This window comes from Podarcis bocagei (assembly GCF_964188305.1).
Source record: "Podarcis bocagei genome assembly, chromosome: 12".
NCBI classification, from domain to species: domain Eukaryota; kingdom Metazoa; phylum Chordata; class Lepidosauria; order Squamata; family Lacertidae; genus Podarcis; species Podarcis bocagei.
In genome coordinates, this window is record NC_138137.1 from 16738764 (window position 1) to 16763907 (window position 25144).

The following is a 25144-nucleotide window of genomic DNA, read 5'->3' on the forward strand; positions in this document are numbered from 1 at the left end:
GTTTGAAAACCGGAACATTTGCTTCCGGTTATCGTTCGGGAGGCAAAAGGTTCGGCAACTAAGCTGTTCAATATCCAAGGTACGACTGTACTTAACACCACGAAAGCTGGTGCTGATATGCCCAAAATGTTGTAGAGGCTGCACCTTCTCAGGCACATACCTCCACATGCCCCAAAATCCAACCTTTCTGGACAGCAGTCCGACAAGAGATACACAAACAAGATTAAGAAGATATGCAAGAGATTAACTAAACAGGTATTAGAACTAACCCCAGAACTGGCCCTACTGAACATCTTTCCAAGATCATAATGACCACTCACATTATACAGAGCTTATAACCCACCTACTCTCCGTGGGCAGAAGCCTCATAGCCAGACAGTGGAGAGACCTGACAGGAGTAAACATGGGCCACTGGTACCAAATTGTATGGGAAACTAGAAAAGCTAACCAACAAACAGAAACTGACACAGGGACAAATAGAAGAGGACACCTCTCCCCAAGTATGCCTTCCCTTTATCACATGCACAGCCCAACAAGACAACGACAAGAACCCACTGACAACATATGAATCAATCTGGTTTTCTTGAGCCAACAAGCCCCTCCCCCCCACAAATGTAAACAAACCCAAACTGCAACCAGCCACAGACAACCAACCACACCCCGGACCCCCAATCCCTCTCATGACCAAGGAAATGTAACAAGTAAATAGAAATAGAACCTATTCGGTTGACGCAGACACAAAACCCCACATGTACACTATAAAAAAATAATATAGGTTTCACCACCACCCCTCCTCTTCCCCGACTCAACACTAATGTCTCATAACAAATTTAACTGATCTGTAAGAAAGACTGTACAACCCGAAAAAGAGACAAGGCATGTACTTTTGTAAACCAAGAAAATCTTTAATAAAAATTATTAAAGTAAAAACAAGAAGCTGATTCTAGAGTTGCATGCTATTCCCTCCTGCTAGGCTTCAATTGTTTTCCACCTGTGGCTAGGAGGTTCCTTTCCATTCCAAAAAGTGGACTGGCAATTTTCTTCATTCTCTCCAATTCCCTTTATGTCCTGGTCTCATCTACTCGACAGGCATCTTTGGCAACACGTTACGAACGCCCTGAGAGAAGGCAACATCAGCGCAGCAACAGACCACAAACAGCTTCTTGAGGAGCGGCAGCGAGTAGAGGAAAGGCAGCGAGCAATTAGCAATACGGTCTGGAAACCAAAATATTTCATCAAAGAGGTAACGAGACTGCTACTTGAGTGGCAGTCAGCTTTTTATTTTTCCTTTTAGAATGTTGTTTAGTCATTTAGTCGTGTCCGACTCTTCGTGACCCCATGGACCAGAGCACGCCAGGCACTCCTGTCTTCCACTGCCTCCCGCAGTTTGGTCAGACTCATGTTGGTAGCTTCAAGAACACTGTCCAACCATCTCGTCCTCTGTCGTCCCCTTCTCCTTGGGCCACCATCTTTCCCAGCATCAGGGTCTTTTTCCAGGGAGTCTTCTCTTCTCATGAGGGGGCCAAAGTATTGGAGCCTCAGCTTCACGATCTGTCCTTCCAGTGAGCACTCAGGACTGATTTCCTTAAGAATGGATACGTTTGATCTTCTTGCAGTCCATGGGACTCTCAAGAGTCTCCTCCAGCACCATAATTCAAAAGCATAATTCAAAAGCATCAATTCTTCGGCGATCAGCCTTCTTTATGGTCCAGCTCTCACTTCCATACATCACTACTGGGAAAACCATGGCTTTTACTATACAGACCTTTGTTGGCAAGGTGATGTCTTTACTTTTTAAGATGCTGTCTAGGTTTGCCATCGCCTTTCTCCCAAGGAGCAGGCGTCTTTTAATTTCGTGACTGCTGTCACCATCTGCAGTGATCATGGAGCCCAAGAAAGTAAAGTCTCTCACGGCCTCCATTTCTTCCCCTTCTATTTGCCAGAAAGTGATGGGACCAGTGGTCCCACATCACTGGTCCCATCACCTCCTTTTACAATGGCAATGCATTAAACCACTGTGTTCAGACATCATGCTCAACTAGGGTTGGCAAGACGTGAATGAACCTTGCATCCTCCTGTGTGCTCATGCGTCTCCTTCCCCTCCTCTCTTGTCCTCTCCTCAAAGAGGACTTTATGCCTTTTGGTAACCACAGATTGCTGTGTTGCCTGTATCTGAACTGAGATTATTGTTAACTTTGGCTAGTTTAAGCAAACCCACTTCAAAAACCATGGGTTGAAACCATGGCTTGCTGGACCTAACCATGGTTAACATGAAGCGCGTATGATATTTACTAAAATAGGGAGTAACTGCCTCTGAATTCCATCAAATCTCTGGCCCCGTGTGGAAGGAGAGGAGGAGAGCATTGAAGCCCTGGAGGCAGTTAGCTTCCTTCACTAAAGGAAGATATCCTTCAGCGTGATATCTGAACACTGCCAGCATTGTTAGGATCACGAGGACCTTTGATTTTTAAGATTTGTCTTAGCCATAGAACATGCCTTGTTGGAAAGTTCTCTGATGTTGACTCACGCAATATAGATAAAGATGGAGGAAAGACAAATGCCCCATTTAGCAACACTGGAGCGAATTTTGACAAACTATTTTTGGATGCCATTTAAAGTTACTTTTCAAGCTATTCTGCTTAATCTTAGTAACCATTAATTCTTATTAAATGCAGGAAGCCGGGAGATGAATAGAATGGGCGAGATGGAACCTATTAGATGCCTTTTACCACAATAAATATTTTATTCAGTTATTTATAGGGAGACTTTTATGGAGTTCTGCACAACTCTATGAAATGTCACGAGCCACTACAAGCTTAAAGCAATAAGCCCAGGGCCAAATGTGTGCATCTTTCTGTCTCTTTTTCCTTTTCCTTTCATTGATTTCCCCCTCAGTTTGATATTTTTCTGTGGTTTGTGGAAGAGCTAATATCTAGAAACAGGATTACTGTTGTCCCCCAATAAGAAGACGGTTTTATTGCAAACCATTTTTCTGGAAGCCAAACAGATTGTCTATTATCTTTTTGTTCAGACAGAACGTTTAGGGCGGGGGTAGGAATCTGTGCCCCTGCCAATGTTTTTGAACTCCAATCCCAAGCCAGCCTGCTCAGGGATGCAGGGAGTTTTTTAACCCAGCACCTGAAGGTCTACTTTCCTCCATCCCTGGTTTAAAGTAAGGTTAATAAATGAGTAGCTTTGGCCACGAGGTGCAATTAGCCTTGCAGACAGAAAACAAGAGGAGCCGAGATAACATTCTCTGGTGAATATATTCCCTGTTAGAGACACCCCAGTAGGAAAATTGCCCTGCCACTGAGATAAAACAAGGCAGACTGCTGTATTAAGCAGCAGTTACAAGTTTGTAAGTGCACCTTATCCACAGGGGAATCTTTCTTTAAATCTTTCTCTGTTGTAGACCCAGCTTCACAGAGGCAAGCTCCCTTAGTCTGCGAAGTGGCTTGCTTCCTCAGGAGTGGAGCTATATTGCAGAGAGGCTATCAGAGGAAATATTTTCTGTGTGGATGGCACTCTTATTGCCAGATTAATTGTGACTTTGGGATCACGACTCAGAAAAATGCAAGCTTTGCAGAAGCTATGCTGGACTTTGCAGAGTATTTAACTTTTTGAAAATTTGTTGTACGGCACTAAAGTGAGACTGACTTGCAATTTCTGTGATTCTTTACAGGGTGAAGGGTGGATATACTTTGATCCCCTCTGGAAGACTCATTGATAATCAACTCTCCTGGACTCGAAAGGAGCACATTTTCTAGGGCATTAAAAGATGCACTTTTTAAATTTCAGGTGTGATCTTAGTCTTGCTATAAAAGCTGCATACTGTGAATTATGCAGCTCAAAACAGCTAAAAGCTCAAGTTTATTGAAGAGCCATTTCCTGTTCATATTAGATATATGCACTTACAGTGTATTGATATATAGACGTCTATTATAGAACCCCCCCCCAAAAAATACACGGACGATGATTAAAACACAGTTCTTTTGCACTCAAGTCACAATGTCCATCACACTGCTTGCAGGATCAGCCTTCGTATTGGTAATTGACACTTTTAGTATTATTATTATTATTAGCTGAGATTTTCAATTTTTCACATTGCCAAAAAAAGAAGAATAAAAAAGGTTTTGCACTTAAGGCCACTTGACACTGACAGCAGTTTCATGGTCAAGCCTGTGGCTGAAACAACTCGCTTTGTCTGACACAAGAAAATTTCCTTTGTGCATCCATACAATAGAATGCTTCTGTCGGTGATTCACTCTCAAGCACTCACTTCTTGGCATCTTGTAGGAAGACAGGAATACCTAAGCAGCCTTGTTCATCTGTTGCCCTCATCTTTTCAACTGTATGCTATGCGCACCCATTGTCATTCTTTTGAAGACCCAGATCTCCTTGCCAGCTGATGCAGCAGAGACTTCTGTTATACCATGCTTTATAGAGCAGGCTTCCTCCACTTCGGCCCTCCAGATGTTTTTGGCCTACAACTCCCATGATCCCTAGCTAGCAGGACCAGCGGTCAGGGATGATGGCAATTGTAGTCTCAAAACATCTGGAGGGCCGAGGTTGAGGAAGCCTGCTTTAGAGACTATTCATTGTACCTTCAAGTTGTAAGCAGATTCGCCTTGTGTCTGTATACCATTCTTTTGCGATACTAATTGCTTTGATACTCTTCCATATAGGGGGAGCGTATGTGTAGCCCCTGAAGAAAATATCAGCTCTACAATAGAGATTTAATTTAGATGCTGAGACTATACTACTTGGCATAAGTTAAGGGCTTTAGGAAGGGGGGAGGGAAATCCTGCACCATAGTTTTTGTAGTGTAAGAGAGATGCCCTAAAGTGTTAAGTGACGCCAGAGGTTGTCAGAGTACTATCTTGTCTACTATTAAGATTTGTGTTTTTTTTGTAGGAAATTTATGGTCCAAACTGGTTGCTCGGAATACTGTTTATCAGCTGCTGAGAAGGTAGAACAGGGGAGTAAAAACCCAGCCCACCCCCCTGCCCCATATTTCTCATTTCCTGGTTGATGGCATTTGGAATAACCCAAGAAGCACTGGGCAGTAGAATTGTCTGCACATCAGTCCTTTGGACACACGTTACAGATGCTTGACTAAGCATAGCCATGTTAAGGTGATTGGGGGTGCTTATGTATCACTCTGAATGGTTCAATGGGTAATTGCTCTGTTAGAGCCAGCAGCCATTCTCTCCCTTTTTTGTACATACATTTGAACCATTCATAGATGCGATCGGGATGCATGAAGAAAACCTGTTGGGAAGGAATTGCAGAATCCATTTCAGAGTAGGAAAAGAGTCACGTGAATTTACCGTGAGATCGTTAGAGGAAGGAATTCTAGTTGTGCTTCAGTTGTAGCTGCACAGTTTCGTGTATATCCTAATGGTTAAATAGGCTTGATTTAAAATAATGGATCAGTGTAGAAGGTTCTCTGCGTAGTCCATCAAATCATCTTTACAGTCCCCCTAAATCATTCTACGTATCAGTTAGGAATGCTGATTTTTTCTTTGTATTATTTTTGTGCCTTTTCTGCTCTGATTCACTACTCACAGATTGTATATTAAAAAAAGGAAAGATACATTAGTTAGCTTTTTAATAATTTTCTCAGCAGAAATGTAAGGTGGCAGTCCAAACTATACACATATATCTATATATAAAGGAATGTATTACAACTTTGCATTACCCTTGCTTTTAGCTCTTGCCTTTGAAGAGCATCAAACATTTTACCTGAATACCTATGAATCAAGCTCTACCTTTGTCCCTATTTGTTGTATACTTGTATCAGCATATGAAAGCCATTGTATTTATAAAAGCAAATTTTTCTTAAACGTGTTTAAACCATATTTTAAAGGGGGAAAATGTACATCCTCAGCGTAATACAAATCTTGTTTTAAAAGGAAAGTTTTATAGATACTGATTTTCTGTTTTCAAATTCTAAGTCTGAGTGGTCATAGTTGCAGCAGAACCTGATTTGCACGGCTTGTATAAACTCTTGTTTTAAAGAGGTTAGCCTGTTAAGTCTCTGGTAAACCACAAGTAGTAAACAAATGCTCCCAGTGTCACATGAAATCCGAAAGTATCACCTCTCAGTATTTCGCTCATTCGCCAAAGAAATTGTTACATCCTCAGATTACATTATTAATGTTAATTTGAATGTCTAGGTTGTATTATCCTTTTCTGATTTGAAAATGGTTACCAGTACTGCAGGATAAAGCTACATTTGAATGAACACTTTACAATTCCTGGTGTGTTAAAGAGTCTTTTCTACTTAGCACCGCATGGTTTTAAAAAACACCGTTTAACGTTCTAGTAAATACCTTTCTTTCCTCATGTCGGTTAAACACCTGCTTCCTCTATTGAAATCAGCCAGAATTTTATTTTCCAACACTAAGAGGTGCAGGCTCGTATTTGGATAAAGTTAATCAACAAGAGATTCCAAACAGGAAGCCAGGTGGACTTTCCCCTTGCGTTCCAACTTTATGTACCGCTCCTTGTATTTCACAATTATGACAGATTATTTTGGAATATGAAGAAGCAACTTGCCTTATTTGTAAGTTATTTCATGTTTGTCTTGCACCTGCAACTGAAGGATTCTTTTCAGTGTAGATGCTGTACACTTTGAATGGTAATGTAAATTTTGATGTTCTTGCAGTTAACCTTTGTGCACAGCTGTAGGACCTATGCAAATTTTTTCTTAAACACAACTGTTCGTAAACGAATTTATACTTATTTGTTTAAGATCCAATTCTCTGGCAGTCACTTCTGATTAGCCTTCCTTTCATAATTTTGTGAACTGAACTCACAAACGAAACACTCAATAAATTTTATTTGAATTTATTGATTCTGATGCGCTGTCTGTTCAGCTCGTACATAACCGTGTGGGTTGGAAACCAGTGTCCACAATGGAGCCAGCATGTAGCTAGTATTAATTGCTAAAACATCCACTCACTCCTGCAGGCATTGCATTAACAAGATTTGGGAGACTTGTGTATAATGAACAGGCAAGTTGTGCTTTTCTTAGAAGTTAAACATTGGTCATGGGTCAAGACCAGACCCAAGGTGGGTCCTGCCTGCAGCATTTACCACTATATGAATGAGGCTAAAGGTGGATCTGAGCTCTGAAAAGATGGACCTTGCCATTCAGTTCTGATTCAGTTTATGAACAACATTGCGAAACTGTTCACCTTGGATAATAAGGTAAGGAAGCAAGTAAGACTGGCCATACTTGGTTTTTCGCTTTTCCAGTCTAAAGGGCATTTTGGTTAACTTCACATAAGCATAACTGGGATTTCTTCTTGGATCTCAGTGTCAGTCTCATGAATGCTTTTGTTAAAACCAGAATTGCTACTTGCCTTGAAAGAGATGGAAAATGCTCTCTACTGGCATCATATTTTCCTCCATTTCCTTGCTGGTCTCTTCATTGATTGTATTACGGGGTGCTTTTTTTTGTTGCTATAGCCTGCCAGGACCTTAAGGTGAGCAAATCAAAGCTGAGTAGCAGGAAGATGTGGCTACTGGACTTCTTGTTTTGCAGCGAACCCAGCAAGCTGCCTTCTTGGGTGCTCCGGTGCCCGGGTGGGGTCCCAGCCAGAGATTAATGGGGGGGGGGATTAGAGGCATGTCTCCCCTGAACTTTCAAGGGTATTGAAAGGGCACTATGTGCGGTCGTCCGTTAATGCCTTTTTCTGCCTGTGAGTGGGGGTGGAAATCCTTGTCTCCTGGATGAAAAGGCGAGGTGGAATGTTTTGGAAAGAAAGAAAGACACTAATTTCTGCTTTGTTTGAGCAGTGGAGGGGAGGGGAGGCAATATTTTAAGTCATGTTTTTTCTTTGGGATCTGCATTATCTACCTTCCCCTTAAGCAATGGAATGTAAAGTTTTGGGGAAGAGAGGACTTTAAAGATACCTCTTTACAGTGGATTTATTTTATAACTAAGGACTTTGCCTGAAAGAGGATGGAGAGTAAAGATCTTGAGGGATTTTGAACCACCCCTTGGAACTTTGTATTGTGAAATAAAAATAGTAAAGGAAAAGATTGGTAATAACTGGATTGACTGTTAATCACTTGAAAGAGAATAAACTCTGGAGTTGGATGTAATGGAACTGAGGACCGGCAGGATGGACTGTAGGAAAATTTATTAGTTTAGGGGGCAGGATGGAGAGAAAATACAGATTTTGTTGAGATTAAATCAGCCTACCCCCTTCAAGCTTGAAGTTGGAAATAAGAGTGAAAGGGCAGTATGGATCACAGTGTATACCATATTGAAGGCTTCTGAGACTTTCAGAGAATTAGAGAGAGGGATTGTTTATTAATGAGCCGGCTGTATGTAAAATTGAGGATTAAATTTGGCGAAATGTGAGTGGTGGGTGACAGTGGGAGATTGGCAGTGTGGGGGGGGGATGTATATTATATATTTATATAAAAAATAATAATCTAGGGGTTTCATTTTCGCCCTCTGCATGCAGCACCAGCAAAGCTGAGTTGTTTATTATTGGGGCCAGATGTCAGTCAGCAATGTTCAAGGCCATGTTAGGGAGGAATGTGTGCATGCTGTCTGTTACTCCAGAGGTATCGGAAGGAAATATTTCAAAATTGATGAATGGCTATTATAGAGGGAGGAAAGAGGATTTACTTGGCTGTTTTGAGGACAGGTTATAACAATGTATATAAGCCACAGCAGAAATTGGCAGTTGAACAGGAAAGGAAAGGCACTCTGCATATTCTGAAGGAGGGCTTGCAGTAAAGTTTTTCAGCGTGGCAGGTTTGTGTTCAGGGTACTTAACCGGCGACATCCTTTGTCAGGATACTCATTTGCCTCCTGCCTCAGCACTGTGTTCCATGATCATTGACTGTACAGAGGAATCTTGCATCAGGCTGTTTGTAAGTATGAGACCTTGAGGCTCCCCCCCTGCTTGTGGATGGAGGATGCTGTTGTGACTACATAAGGGTTGACGGGAGAGTGAGCTCAGTATTAGTCTGGACGGTTTTTGCACATGTTGCTGCTTGTTGCATACATGGCTATGAGGCCCAGAAATGCTTCTCAAAAGCGCTGTTTCCGGTCAAGATTTGAGCCTTCCGTGCAAGAGCGTTTTGTGTCTCCTGCTTTTCTTGATCAGAGTTTAGCTCAAATGCAGTAGGTGCAGCAACACAGCTGCAGAAAGGATATGGAGGACTTTAAGACCCTAGATGAATTCCGTGATCTGAGAGGTAAGAGCAACACTATCAAAAAATGGAGAGGAGTATGAAAGCTGTTGTTTTGCAGCCGTATCCTGCAAAAACAACCACCCTTAAGACCACTATAGAAAAATGAATTGTTCCAAGTAACAACAGCCTGAATTTTAGGACAAATCAGCGCTTGGTATCAAGGCTGGATTGGAGTCTTGTACTAAAGAAGTAACCAATTTCCCACTAGTACTGAAACTCAGAATTTAAATGTGGTACTGGGTACAAGAACCCAAAAGGAAGCCAGTGTAAACCAGAGGTATCAGTCCAAATTTAACGTACCATAAATATGAGATGTACTAGATCAGTGTTAAGGATTAAGCCTGCAAGCATAAAGCTTATTTATTACTTGCAAATGGTTTAAACATCTCTTTTCCAAACCCAGCTTAAGTTATATTGTGGAACACGAAGGGTTGTCTCCAATAGTGGCCCTCTGCTGATAGAAAGCTCTTTGACTGGCACATGATTTTGAGGCAATGTTTGGCAAATCCCCCTATCGCCTGCAGGCCTTCCACCACCAACTTCAACTAGAGCTAAATTTTTTTGGGGGTGGGAATAGCTGAAGATTGCCTTGATCCACGTTGCACACTAGAAAGCTTTGCTGATCCTTCTGTCAGCAGAAAGGCAGCAACTGGATGCAACACTATTCCCTCAGTGACTGGGCAAAGGGTAGATGATTGCAAGAGAATTTGTAAGCAAGTCCATAAGCAGAATTGGCAAAGCTTAATGTAAGATAATAAAAAAAGGAACAGCAGCCAACCACTTAACACAAAACTTGATTTAACTTTATTTTTCCCTATAGTCAACAACGGGTCTGCATTGATCTTGAAAGCAACAAAGTAATATAATCTCAATGACAAAGGGTCAGAAATCCAGATTGTTATTTTGTGAAAATGTTGCCACTGCATTATTGATTTAATAACCTCTTTACTCAAAAATGAATTTACAAATAAAAATTATACATCTGAGAAGAAAAGTCAGCAGTAACATTCTCACTGAGCAATAGATATTTTTTTTGTTTTTTTGTTTGGAAGGTACATACTATTCTGCTTTACACCAATACATCTGGCATAAGCTGTTTACTATATTGAAATTATGTCCTGTGGCTGTCAGGTGAGCCATACCCCCAAACACATTTAACTTTATTAAAATAACTAAAGGATGTTCAAGTCTGTAAGGTTTCCTATAGTTGGGAAGTGAACGTGTTCAGTCTCCATAATTTAGTGCACTTGATAATTGTCTTTTTAATAAAATAGAAAAGACAAAGCACATAGTCAAGCAAAAAGTTTCCCATCAACTGAAGCACTAAATAAAAATATGGAGAAAAGCCAGTCATTTCCACAACCCCGTGAAAATGGAGGCAGCTTTAGAAACCATCTGCCTTTCAGTAGCCACAGAAAGACTTTGGATACTTGTCAAAAAACATCTCCTAACAGGCCAAATTATGGTTTAATGAAAATATGAAGCTAAACAAGCAAAATCTGAGAACACCAGGTGCTAGGGTGCTCAGTAGCATTCATTACTGTCGTGTCTGATTTAAGATACAAATTTAGCCCTTGTATCTACCTACAAGATTTGCCCTATATAGTCCAAGAATACACCTGCATACGGGCAGCAAGACCACCTCTTCTCAAAACAAGTTGCATAATCCAATTATATAATCTGTCCGGTGATTAGTGAAACTGCAGCTTGGTTTACAGTCCAGCACACAACATACAGCAAGAGGAGAGTACATTTCATGAAGTCTTGTAAAATAAATACCTTTAAAGGAGTCCTAGTAGCTGAATATAAAAATATCCACACTCCTGAAAGTGTCAGACCAAGGCTAGTCAATTCATACATTTCACCATTCCAGTAAGATATTGCTGTTCAGCTCAACTACTTAAAAAAAATCTCGACAAGTATGCATGTGCCAAGGACCGAATTAAAGGGCTCTTTGGTGCAATCAGTCCAAATTCAATCGATTGGAAGGATAATATGTACCAGTAAAATAAAAAAAATCAAAAAAATCTGCTGCTAGACCTGGACAGCAGCTCAGTCTTGCTCCACAATACAAATCTAAAACAGCTGTTCTCAATAAGCCAAAAATTTTAAAGTCAGACATTGCCTGAAAGTTTTGTACAATAATCTGGACCAATGATGGTTCTGTACCCTCATGTTGCTGTGAAACATGACTTGAGCTAAAGGCAAAGACTGGTTATCTCAAGGACAACTGCTTCAATATTAGCAATCAGTACAGTGTATTTAAACTGTCTTCCTGTTGGGTCTCTTGCCTTTCTTTAAAATTAGTTTATTCTTAATGTAGCCACGCTTCCTTTTGGCAGTCTAAAAAGAAAAACAGAATAGTGTATTAGTTTCTTACAATGCTCTAGTGACTACATCAAGTTCTGCATTGCTCTAGAATATTTAAATATTACATTTGGGGTCAGGGCTAGGAAACTGGCAGGCCTAATCTGAAATTTTTGATAGCCCCACCCTATGCATGTTTTCTCAGAGACAAGTCCCACTGTACTCAGTGAAACCTACCCCCTAGTAAGTGTGTTTAAGATTATTGCCTAAATCAGGTAAACCTTAGTTGTAAATGATTTGCAGTAAATTTTCATAAGGGCTACAGAACGCTCTTCTCCATATTTTTGACATTTTACTGGTGTCACAATAACCTTTAACACTCAAAACCTTTTCAAAAACTGAACTTTAATCTTTTAAAGAAACTGAGCTGTTATCTTGTGAACTTGCCCTAAGATAGGGCAGTACCTAAATTTAATAAATAACAAATAACAATCTGGCTTCATAAATTTATTTTCTATGTACATTTAGTCAACACCCCTTAACGTAGGTTTCTGTTTAGTTCTTCGTGTTAAGCGTATTTTTAAAATAAAAGGTAGACAAACACAGCATCCATTTTTCCTTCTACAATTGTGCCTCCCAGAAATACTTTAAGCAATTTTAACCTTGGGTTGGATTCTACAAAATAGTTGAGCTAGTGGGAGCCATCACAGTGATGTGATAATTATATGTTAAAGCAAGGTTTGCTTGCCACATGGCAGGCAAAACAGGTAACAGACTTTTCCTGGGGTCTGATATACTGACAAAAATATGGCTGTCATTTCCTTTATCACTGGGACACAACTATTCTGGCACTACATCGAAAAGTTAGACTATAAGGCCATTATATGCAGGGTACAGTACAATTTAGATCCTTAATTCTAAAAGCAACTTTACCTTACACTCTCAAAGGGAAGGGGAAATTTTGAACTGACCTTTTTCCTGGAAGCAAAAACTAATATAAAGACTTGCATTGCAAACCGCTATCGCTTATTTTAAGCCCTACATCCTTGACTCATCCACACTCGTATCTCCAAAACTAGAAATGTGATTTGCTCATCTTAAGACTTCCAAAAATGAGGACAAGATTTTTTGCTGCAAAGGTACAGCAAGTGCAACTAATATCTGCAACACTGAATCTGAAAATTCTCAGTACCTCATTCCAAAACATGTATGACTCCAATGCCAGAAAAAAACACAACCCACATGGTATGATAATGCACTGATATTCCAACCTTGCAACTATTGCAAATTGTGTTCTTATGTTGCTCATACTATGCTTTTAAACACAACATGAACATGTCACTACCATATGATTTGTGTTATGTATGCATGATGATTTTTAAGGGTGTAAGACAGAGGTCGGCATCCTAAGGCCCATGCTTTTTCCTCCTGCGGTGCCATTTTTTTTCTCACTGTGGGGACCGACTTCTGGGTCGGAAGAGTGCTGGAAATAGTGTGTGCGCATGCGCACGGGCGCTCCTCCATCCTGGAAATGCGCTGGAAATAGCTTGAGAGGGCATGCACTGAGAGGTCTGCCGGGGAGTGGACTGGACCGGCCTCAAAAAACGTTGCCAACCCCTGGTGTAATAATGTGCACAGCTTACCTCTTCTGGGCAGATGCTTCTGTACCCCTGCATAATAGGTACATGCAGGAAGCCAGGAGCACCAAACTGGGAGAACTCAAAGACAATTGGGAAGTAAATACTGTATAGTAGAAAACATTTGTGCATGCAAGTGGAAGCCAGAAAACACCTTTAGTGGTTTACACGGGTATGTGTGAATATGTCCTTGCCACTCATCTTCAAATGCTTTTCCGAATTCCAGCAATATCAATAGTTTATATAGTCAGCTTCTAACTCTATACAACTCTGCCCTTGAAGTGACCTTCCTAAAAGATTAAACATTGCCTGTCCATAAGGTTCTATTTATTTTGCAAGGAATCATGTAAAAAAGGGGGTGTTTGTTTAAAAGGATTTTATTTCCATGCCTGAACACTTTTATATTCAATAGAGTAGCGCGCACACACAAAAATGAGTCTTTAAAAATGAAAACCTGTGTAAGACAATTTCCAAAGGAGTAAGCCAGACACTCAAGCTGTCAACAAAAGCTCCAGTTTTAATTATTTTACAAAAAAAGAGAGAAGTCATTCTGAAATTTCTAGGTATCACTTTTCAGAAAGACACTTTCACATTTTACTCAGTGAGCTGCCATAGTTACTAAAACACTACTTACGTATTTTGGATAGTACTCTGTTACACTTTGCTGGGATTTTCAAGAGATTCTGAGACAGCCTGCCAATTAGCACAACAATGAATTTAGTTGCCCTCACATGCTTAGTCAGTGTTAGTTAACCATGGTTACCATCAGGCACGTCTGATATTTGAGACAAACTCTCTCTGCGTCTGGCTAGTAGAAAGAACTAATCATATAGTTGGTAAATTTGTGTAACACTATGAACCTCCTTAGGGATACTTCACTGGGAACCCACCTTTTTTGACAAATACTTTTGTTTTGGTAAAATGTTGGTTAGCCTAGGCTTATGATCCAGTGTCTCTCTGTTGTCTAGCTGTTTCACTTTATATATTCTAACAAGCCAATGCTCTGATGTGAAGGCTTCTTCCAAATGTTTAAACTTAATGTCCTTGTTGCCAATCTCAGCATTGCGTGTGCGATCAAATCCTGGAGGTGTCCGAAAATCCAGCTACAAAAAGTTAATGTCACACATTAGGTTGAAGATATAAAATGCAATCCTGTGAATAGAACTCAATCCAAGTACTACTTTGAAAAATATCTCCCAGTGTTCCAAGTTCTACTTAAAATATATATGAGTTGCCATACATTTTACAATAGGATATTGTTATGGGAGCCTTAACTTCAAATCGCTACATTGCGGTATAAAACTATAACATTTAAATGTTTGGGCCTCAAATGTGGGTACAATTTACATGAAAAATCTGGAGCCCCCTGTTCCATGGCAATTGCTTGCAACAAGTTTCTTATTTTTATTTGTATACAGTGCAAAATAGAAAAAGTATAAAAGGACTATCCAAAACACTATTATCCCATTTATTTACAGATGTGTAATCCCTTCCCAGAACCAAATCTAAGAGCTGGAAATGGGAGACTGATTTAAAGGATTCCATCCAGCCTCACAATGAAAAACTGCTGATCATAAAATAAAAAATATAAGCCACCACAACAACCAAAAAGCAACAGTTAAAACACTAGAGTCAAAATAGGCGAAGGCTCCCTGAATAAAATCTGCCTACAAGAAGCTGGGTCAAAACCAGGCATAGGCAAACTCAGCCCTCCAAATGTTTTGGGACTACAATTCCCATCATCCCTGACCACTGGTCCTGTTAGCTAGGGATCATGGGATTTGTAGTCCCAAAACATCTGGAGGGCAGAGTTTGCCTATGCCTGGTCAAAACCAATAAACGGATACTAGTGGGAGTTGGTAAAGGATCACTGTTGTGTGCTTTTATCTCCTATTACCTTCAGAACTCCGGCAGTCCCTGTTAAAGTAACACATTGCAGCAGTGGTTTTCAACCAGTGTGCCGTGGCCCCTGATGGGTCAGGGGTGTCGTGGGCAACACTGGCCTCAGTCCCTCTTTCCTTTCCACCTTCCTCTGATGCCCTCTTGCGTCTCTGCCTCCCAAAGGCTTGCGTGGCTGTTTGTTGCAGCAGACCTGGCTACAAGCTCCCCAGACAAATGGTGCCTCCGGGGCTGGCCAGGGGGTGCTTCCTAGGCTCCTGTGGGGCAATGTGAGTAGGCGCCTCTCTTTGGGGTGAGGGGGGCAGCTCAGAGACCAGGGGTGGCAGCAGTGGCTGCCCGGAGGACTCCCAAGGAGAGAGGAGAAGAGAGGAGGCCGAGGGAACACTCCACAAGGGAGGGTGTTCAAAAAGTGAGGGGCTGCTGGCTCTGCAGGCAAGGGGTGACATAACTGGGCTCCTGAGTGCCGCAGAAAAAAATGGAGCTGTGGACCCCAAAAGGTTGAGAACCTCTGCATTACTGTCATCAAGCCTGTAAGTAATGGGATGCCAGATTTCTTCTGGGAAGGTTTTGGTAAAAGGTGCTTGGTGATGAGAGCTACATTCACAAGACAACTCTCAAGTTGTGCAGCTGCTGCTACAAGATTCTGATCTCATCCAAAAGAGGTTGCAGACATCAACATCTGTCATCTGATTCCCCTAATGGTTTGTTCGGCCGCATCCAATACCAAACCGCCCCCAAGCACCAGTTTCGATTTTACACCACCTCCCTGGGATCAGATGATGGCAACTGAAAGGCAGAGCTGTGAGTCATACCACTGACACCCAAGCTAAACTTCCAGATTACCCCCATCCAGACATTTCCCTTAAATGTATTAAATTTAAAACTTATATGCCTTATTTCTTTTTCTAAGAAAACCTCAAAGTGGTCTATAGCACGTGCATTTTAAAAAATATTAATTCAAAGATTAGCTTAAAATACATATTATACAAACTTTTAGCCCACAGAAGAAACATGTACTGTAAAATCTACAATTTTCATTATAAATATTAGAAACGGCAACTTTCACATAAGAAATATAACAGATAATGAATTACATTCCTTTGCCCTTTATTTAACTTTGTAATATAAGCTCATATTAACCAGCTCTTCCTAGTTACTTATAATGAAAGCTCCATGCAGATGTTAATACCCACCTGATCCTTTAACCCTGGGGTTACAAGAGCTCAGAGCATATTTGACCTCTACTGCCACTTCCTTTCCCTCTTAGCCCTTTGGCTATTTTATCATATTAGCACTAAAGTACTCTAATACTATACTAATCGGTGTCCCTCACTGGAACTTGATAGAAGGCTGTTTGATCCAGTAAGTCTCCCATCAACTAAACAGCAATTGAAGCACTCTTCAGGTTGATACTATTCCCCTTCCCACCTATAGCCACCTGTCAATCTGCTCTAGAGGTTTGGGAGAGTCACTGAAGACCACCCCAATCCTTATTCTGCCAAAGGAAGACTACACAACCCTATGGATTCTTTGAGGGATACAGAGGTTAGTTGTTAAACTATATTCTAAAAACTAGCATTATATTTCGTTTTAAAAGTTTTGCCAATTTTAACTTTTATTGATAATTATATTACACATATCGCTCGGATTATGTGGCCTACATCCCCCCCAAGAAACATTTAAGATAGCAAAATTTCACTAACCTGCATTTCTCCAAATCTGTAATATGACATTTTATACATGAGACAGTTTAGCAAGGTTGGAGAGCCTGCTTTATCAACTCGAAACTCTCCCTGTGGAGTAAAATAGTCGCTTTCCTTTAGGGAGAAAAAGGAAATAAAATTAGTGTTATGCATGTTGCCACAATATGGGAAATAAAGTGGTGCTGTAACTGGTTTCTACTTCAAATAAACTGACTTAACTCTCACAGACTGAGCTCAATATTGTTTTTTTCTATACTGGCTGTAACCATGATTTTTGAGGGGGGCACAGTAGCAAAATTATTACTTAAGCATTCAGAAATTAAATTATTGAATTATTCAGCTGGAAGAATATTCAGCTGTGTCACCAAGAAAGACACATTTCTGAACATCCATAAGCAGTGCTTTTTTCTGGGGGGCATACAGGGGTATTGCATAGCCCTAAGCATTTTGTGAATCTTTGTAGTTTTGTCCATTTACTGTATTTTATTTTTCCCAATTTGAACTATAAAATGGTGATTTTCTTGAGTCAAAATGTGAGTACCCCTAAACCTTTTTTAAAGAAAAAAGCACCGTCCATAAAGGAAGACCACAATTTGTTCTCATTTCAACTTACTACAGATCTTATCAGGTATATTATGATATGGCACCAATGTCTGATAAGGCCTGATTTGAAGCAATCCCTCAACATAAAATACTATTATTTATTACATAAAATACTACGACTATTAGGATGTCATCTAATTATAGCTCTACTGAGAAGTACCTAGAATCCAGAGAATATATCAGGAAAATTTCTCAATAGAAGTGTGGCGGAATTAGAAGCAAGATCTTGATAGGTTGTACCAACAGCCTTAACATAATTACTAAAGGGGTTTTTTTTGGGGGGGGGGCAATTTATATTTCAACTCACCCTGATATCTTTAGGATGTTCTCCTTCAGCTATCCTCACCATCCACAAGAATTTGTTGATATCATCACCAGAGTAGCCAATTACACCTCCAAAAATTATTAACACGTAATCCACATCCAGACTCTTCATGATCTCATAAGCTGCTGTCTCATTTGAAGACATAGCTTTTCCTACCTGCAATAAAGAGAGTTATTTCTAAAACTCGCAAGTGTTCTTGTCTAAAAAGCAGTTATTAACCAACCAGTCAAGATATATCATTAGCCCATGTTATTAGAGGTCATTTCATCCAATGTGAAATATAGAACTGAAATAATCGTAGCATCGAGTTTAACTAAAAGCTACATGAGAGTCAGGGGTTGGCTTAAAATATGTATAAACACAACTTAAATATAAAATAAAACATAAAACACTATAATTATGTATCTTTCAAGGCTAAAACTTCAGTCACGTTCAGTATGTGGCAACACTACAGCACATATTTTTGTAGTCACTGGCCCAGTTAAGATGTCATAAACCATGGTTTGTTGTTATAATAATCGGGCCACTTTTTATGAAGACAGCTATAGCCCCATTAGAATAGACTCTTCCCCTGCTGCTCCTCTCAGCAAGGAGTCCAGAGGGAGTAGTGATAATGGTCATTGTCCTTTAACACAGTTGACAGGCTGTGGATATAAACAGGATAAGGTCAGGTAGATATCTCAATGTTTATTGAGAATAAAAGTTGAAACACTGTTTTCTGTTTCAAATTCTATGTTATCAGATATCACCATCAACCTAGAAAATGAACATTTCTCAAACATGATCTTGGAGTTAAGGCATAAAATAAAGCAACATAATGGAAAGCAATCTTCAGCATACATTAAAATGTAATTGTTTATAAATCTAGAGCCACGTGTTCTGTCACCCAGTTCTCAATAAGCAGAAGTACCACTACATACCAGGGCTATGTGGCTGTTATTCCAAGTATTATTGTCAACTAGAGTAGTCCGATTTGCCATTCCTGCTATCTGATAGCCATAATCCCACCAAGACATTACTCTGGCATGTTCATCTGTGTTTTGTCTTAGCCAATAGTAGGCTTCTCTGAAGTCATCCAAAATGTTTCGGGTGCTGCAACAGAAAAACCCCCAGAAAGTTTTTATCGGAAAGCAGACTCACTTTGATTAGATCTTATTTATTCTACTCCATTTATGAATTGCTTCCTATAAAGCATCTTAAAGTGAATGAATAAAGGGTTTCAGATATTTGTAGCCTCTTTAAGTGGAGCGGGATCTGTAAGATCTGTCTTTATCTATATGGTTGGGCTTATAGGTTTCATTGGTTGTTATACAAAGTTGTTTATTGGTTATGTAAATTGTTTTATGTCACTTTTGTGAGGAAAAGATACAACTTTAAAAGCAAATATAATTTAAAAAGGAAAAATAAAAACATATGCAAAGCAATTTCATATATAAAAGCAAGTTCCTATCCCAAAAGTACAAACTAGGATAAAAATCTCCAATTAAAAGGCTTGTTGAAAAAGGAAGTCTTCCATATGTGCCAAAAATGCAATAGAGATGATGTCTGATACGTAACATAAGGGACTGCTGCTGTCATGCTAAACACCCAATTCCTGTATCCTTCAGAATGAACCTCCTAGTGGGAGGGCATCTCGCAGAGAGCAGTGACTGGTTGTGTACTGAAGTAATAAGGTGATTTTTAAATGCATCTTGGACCCAAGCTGTATGGGGTTTTGCACATCACTTCCAGCATCACTTCTGGTAGCTAACTGGCAGCTAGTGCAATTCTTCCAGCAGTGGCATAACATGATAGTGATAAGATACCCCAGTGAGCGGTTGAGTTGCTGCATTATGCACTAGCTGCAACTAGCCAGCAACCTCAGTGGCATTATAAATTTGCAGTAGTTCAAGCCAGAAGTTACGAGTCCATGGAGAACAGGGGTCAGGCCAATGTGTCACGTGATGTGTTTTGCATTCCTAACCGGTCTCACACAGTCATTAAACTCACACTAAAATGCATACAAAATGCCTTACCCATCATGATTGTAAGAGGCCAGGACGACACTGGGACTGGAGTAGGCATTGCTAGTTACCCATGTACAGTGGACAGCAAACATCATCAGCAGCATGAGCATCAACATTGTCACAATGCTCTTGATATTCGGCCCAAGACCCTCTTCTGTTTTCTCCTGTTCAGATATGTGTTTCCTCACTTTACCTGCCTGAACAAAAACAAATTAGAATTTCGGGGCCTTTCAGTTTATGCCAGGCTTTTAGGGTTTATAAGCCCCATATTCAACAATAAAGCCACATTTCTAGAGCCCTCCCTCAAGAGTTGTTTTCCAAGTTATGTGCTAGACAAATGCCTATTTATTAAGGATGTCAGAAGCTGTCTTCTACTGGTTGTTTTTTTTAAAAGAACACTAGTAATTTTTGATGTATCTCAAACAAAAACAGTCGTCCCCCTCCCAAAGTGTGTGGTAGTGGGGTGGCATTTAACATTTAACATCTGCATGAATGAGATTGTGTTTCCTTACATTTTTCAGTTCATCTGCAAAAGTTGGAAAGCAACATCACCCCTTCTAAAAAGGGTTCAAGTCTTTTTGCAGTCGTGCTTATGTACAAAAACCTGCATCACTAGCGTAGATAGGAAGCAGCAGCTAAAAGCTACGCTGCTAAAAGAAGCAACCCACCTTTAGTCAAAACAAAGGAATGAACCTCCAAAACAATCCCACTGTGAGACTGAAAGGAAACAATTGACAACCGAGTGTGAAAGGGAATGGAACAGAATGGCTGGAAAGGGAGAGAGATGCATCTATAAAGGGCAGAAAGAACTGTTTGATACTGAGAGCCTATTTTAAAATGTCCCCAGGGATGGAACTGAAAGCTATCTAACATTTTAATGTAGCAGCGACAGAGCAGTAGTGTGTCTGCTGCTTCCCCAGAAAAAGCCAATGAAGACCGCACATGCTCAGTGAGAATGACTGATGGAAGGAGATGAAAAATTTTTTTTGGGGGGGAATGGAGTACTTAGAACCCCTTGGCCAGAACAGAAGCACTACACATGCAACCATTTTGCTCTCTCTGTTTTTGCTTTTAATGTGGATTCATTTATTTTTTAAAAATATCTAAAATCGGAGGCCATCTACATCTTCAAGTCCCACCTTATCATAAAGATTTCCTGGGTTTCTTTTATCGTCCTCATCACTGCTGTCTTCTATTGGTGGATTCTCTCTCTTCATATCATCACCCAAATAATGCTCAAAAACGTTGGAGAAAGCAATTGCTGACAGCATACAGACTACTGGAGTCAAAGTTAACATAAGACGAACCATCACTCCAGCGAAGTAAACAGCACTGATTGCATACAGAGCCACTGTAGAGAAATAAAGACACTGAGATTTACTATGGGACATTTTAAAATATTGATTACTATCTACTTCAGAAATAAGCACAATTACTGTACACTTGAAGAAGCTTGCAGATTTGATTCCTAAAATCTGCTGTGTGCACAGAATTGAACCTTTGAAATATATATTTTATATTTCTGAACTTTAAAAAGGGATTTCAGTTGTTTATTAAAAAAATGGAAAATTAATCAGAACCAAATTGATATGTATGTTATCTTGCTAAAAGACATCTCACTTTACTAGGATCTGAAGGACAAAAGAGTAGCTTTACCAAAGCATATAAATTACTCCACAAGGTTTCTGTGAACTCCTGAAACTTGACTGCACTAAAGCTAGAAGGGAAAGAAGTTTTTAAAAGTTCTCACAAGCAGCATTTTAATAGCATTTTTACAAATTAATTTGAAGAAAGTAATTTTCTTGCACTGGATTAAAATGCATACTAATACAAACCCTACACTGGTGGAAAGCTTATGCAAACTAAAGACAGGTATAATTTCAGAAGCAGCTAACTATAGCAATGCCCATTTAAAAATTACCTGTAACTACAGTGATGGAAAGGTTTCTCCCCCCCCCCCATTTGAAACCAACCAAGTCTCACCTCTGGAATCACTGGAATTTCACCATAATATGAGTAGAGTCATCAATTTGCAAACAAAAGTATCTAAAATAACTGTAGAATGTATTTGCTGATGAATAGATAATCTGTTAAATTACCATAAATCATATTTATCATTTTATTCTTTAATATTTTTTGCAAACCGCTTTGAGGGTTTTTCCCTTACAATCAAGCGGTATATAAATTTATGAAATAATACCTAAAATTTCATTAGCCATTTAAGTGAGAAGATTCTACTTGTATATTCACAGTGGAAGCATTCAGTATAAGCCATTCTAAAAGGAAGTTCAATCAAAAGGAATCACGTTAAGAAACATATCTACTTCCTGAGGAAATGCATTTAACCCAACACTGAAGTAACAGCAGTAAACTAAGCTAATGAATCTAAGCTAACAACTAGGACATCAGCATTTCAGCTAAAGCTTATAGTTTAGTTCTGAAAAGATGGTTACTTCTTCTTACCAAAGACTCTCTCATCATTGATGTTTTTGATACAGAACCACAGCCCTGCTGGGAAAGTACACACGAGAATATGTAGATCAAAAAAGAAGGAAACCCATGTTGTAGGCTGGTGTTCAGACACAGAGGCAATGATCGGGATGTGAATTTTCGCATACCTTGTTTAAAAAAAATTCAGTTCAAATTATTTTGAAGTGACGAAACTACTAAAGATAGTACAACCGAGGACTACTGAACATTCTTCAATTATTTTTGTAACGTTCTGAATACACCTTGAAATATGCAGGTTAACATTTACTTATTTTTTTTTTTTAGCTATAATGCATTTCATTTAACCCCAGAAACTGCCAAAAACCTATTCTAATTACAAAGCTTTCCTATGTCGCCTTGCCAAAGTGTGAACAAAGTGTGTGGATCAAATGATCAGACACATCCCTGTTTAGGGGTAAAGGGCACACAGCACAAGCAGTTAGTAACTGAGCCATGTGCCAGTCCCTTCTCTAACCTGGGGAACTGAGGCTGTGCTATCAGTCAGCCCTCAGGTCTGTGGCTGCTGTTGCTGAATGCCACGTTGGCTCTCAGTAAGACCTCCCTCATCCATGATTTGGTTATGGATGAGGAGGCTGATCTGGTCCTGAATCACTGGAACCTGGGTGGGCGAGTAGGGTGGGGTTGGTCTCACCTAGCTGTGCCCACTTGGGTACTCAGTGCTGCATCAGGACAGACTTGAGGGTTGGGTTGGGGAGTTGCTGTAATCTACAGAGATTTCATCTCTCTCTCTCTCCACACACTCCACACAGTCCAGTTGTGGGGGGAATCTGCCCAGCTTTCTGCCCAGCAGTTTGCCTGCTTAAGCTGGTCTCAGAGGTGCTGCAGAGGACCCTCAGACTGCCAGCCCAATGCAAATGGCAGGCTACATTCTGGACCTTTTTCCTCAACTGGGCAGGAAGAGGGTGAAAAGGTGGGGGATACTGACATCAGTTCCTTGTCATGGTCAGATCATTTCCTGTTGAGATTTAGATTTTCAGCACCTTTCCCCCTCTGTAGAGGTAGGGGATCTATCAACGTGGTCAGCCCTCAAGAGACTGATGAATCCAATGGGTTTCTGGGGGATTTTCTGGCTGATTGAAGCCCTGACCAACATCTGGAACATCCAAATGGCTCGGGACATTGACACAATTTGCCCGTGAGTACCCTCGCCTGCTTGGGTCTTTCATATACTCCAGAGCTTAGGGTGAGGAAACAGCTGGGAGGCAGCTTAAATATGAGTGGAGGAAAACTCTGGCCAGATGCAATTGAACACTGGGGTGCAAGCGGGGAACAGGTCTTCCAGGACTCACAGCTAAGCATAATTCTAGTATTGATGTGCACGACATATATAGCAAATATATAAAAATAAACTCTGAAACACTTTCCCTCTTTCTTCACCTGTGAGGGGAGGAAATTTAATGCTTCTTTTTGTCATCTGGAACAATTCAGAAGTTTCTCAATGTACAAATACAGAGAGCAATGGTTTGTTCAAATGAAACCAAGGGATGAAACGACTGAATGAACTCACTGTAGTTTGCGTAAGTCAGAGTTGCTCGTATTTGGATTTAATGGGAAACTGCAGATTGTTTCAAACAGCAAATGGAAGCTTACAGTTTCCTCATAACAATAGACCATAGTTCAGGAGGTTTGTCTGAAATGGATAAAACCTGTCACCCACTCAGCATAGCCTAAATATATGGTGCTGTTTCTATTCTACTTACCCAGTATCCCATAGTGAATAAAATCTGCCACTCCATGGTGCAATGTAACCTGAAAATTTCAACAAAGCAATTTAAGTTATTAGATGAGCATTATTATGGATTTCTAGAAAGGCTTGGATCAATATCTACTTTTCACATGTTTCAAAAGGAGAAAGACCCTCAAGAAGGACAACCGTTTTTTGTTTTAAACTAATAGAAAATGAAGGAAATACTAAATCAGTCCTAAAAAAAGAAAGAAAAGCAAGTTGCTTTGAAAATGCTTTAATGGGTGCAAAAAGCCAGCTATTACACCAAATGCTGTTTCTATAGATAAGGTTGCTGAAGTTTCTTTTGAATCATGCAAACATTGTTGGGAGGCCTGAAGGGCTCATTGAATCTTGTGGATTACTCAGGGCCTATCTGAAACTCTATTTGTCAATGAAAAGCATTTCTTTTGTATGATTTACCTGTATATGTTAAATAGATGACACTCAAGAATACAACTCCAGCAGCTAGAGATATACCCAGGAAGAACAAGGTCTGAAATTCTTGCTTTGTAAGCCGGTCTCTCATATATTGCAAGAAGGCATAGGCCTGCAGCAGTGCGAATACACCTGGTTAAAGAAAGACAACCTTGGTTTAAGTTCTCAAACAACATTTCAATCCTTACTCTAAGCTCATTAATTATAATTATCCTTTCATGGCATAGGAAGTCAAGGGGGTGTGGATTGTAAACAGGAGACAAATATATTTACCATCCTTTAACTGCTTATATTTTGCCCTTCAGTGAGGTACGCCATTCAATACTCTGTTCCCATAAGTAAACAAAAACTCCAATTCTCTTGTGGATCCCTTTAGCTCAAATATGCCACATTTGGCTGTCATTTGGTTACCAGCCAAAATAGTGTCTGTGTGACTGATTACAATACAGAGTAACACCTTCATAGTGAGTATTTTCAATGCATTAAACTTATTTTATTTAGGGATTTTCTGAAGTGCACTGGATCCTAAATAATTTTATTGTAGATTGCCTTGAGGCTCTGGTGTAAGACAACATACCATATTTTTCTGTGTATAAGACTAGGTTTTTCCCCTAAAAAATAATGTCCAAAATTTGGAGGCGTCTTATACATAGTAAGATCCTCCCCCAATTTTATTAAATCAGAGTCCCCCAAAATAGGGGGTAACTTATACACGGGGGTGTCTTATAGACGGAAAAATACGGTAAATTTAATATATAAAATAATAATAA

The 25144-nt window shown here is 39.9% G+C and overlaps 2 protein-coding genes across 5 annotated transcripts in view; one reads left to right on the forward strand and one right to left on the reverse strand.

The window, feature by feature from the left end:
* OSBPL10 (oxysterol binding protein like 10) overlaps positions 1-3792 on the forward strand; it is a 77817-nt gene extending 74025 nt beyond the window's left edge. For all 4 annotated transcript variants that reach the window (XM_081164525.1, XM_081164526.1, XM_081164527.1 and 1 more), the window contains 2 exons: positions 1090-1243; positions 3683-3792. In XM_081164525.1, the coding sequence (XP_081020651.1) occupies positions 1090-1243; positions 3683-3727 (199 nt within the window). In that variant the 3' untranslated portion in view covers positions 3728-3792. The remainder of the gene's footprint in view (positions 1-1089; positions 1244-3682) is intronic.
* A 6211-nt stretch (positions 3793-10003) lies between these two features.
* The window catches only part of STT3B (STT3 oligosaccharyltransferase complex catalytic subunit B), a 44557-nt gene continuing 29416 nt past the window's right edge, over positions 10004-25144 (reverse strand). The window contains exons 7-16 of the mRNA XM_081164522.1: positions 24360-24506; positions 23914-23962; positions 22166-22320; positions 20842-21053; positions 19712-19899; positions 18617-18788; positions 17679-17852; positions 16769-16882; positions 14057-14269; positions 10004-11565 (exon numbers count right to left, since the gene is read on the reverse strand). Of these exons, the coding sequence (XP_081020648.1) occupies positions 11485-11565; positions 14057-14269; positions 16769-16882; positions 17679-17852; positions 18617-18788; positions 19712-19899; positions 20842-21053; positions 22166-22320; positions 23914-23962; positions 24360-24506 (1505 nt within the window). The 3' untranslated portion in view covers positions 10004-11484. The remainder of the gene's footprint in view (positions 11566-14056; positions 14270-16768; positions 16883-17678; positions 17853-18616; positions 18789-19711; positions 19900-20841; positions 21054-22165; positions 22321-23913; positions 23963-24359; positions 24507-25144) is intronic.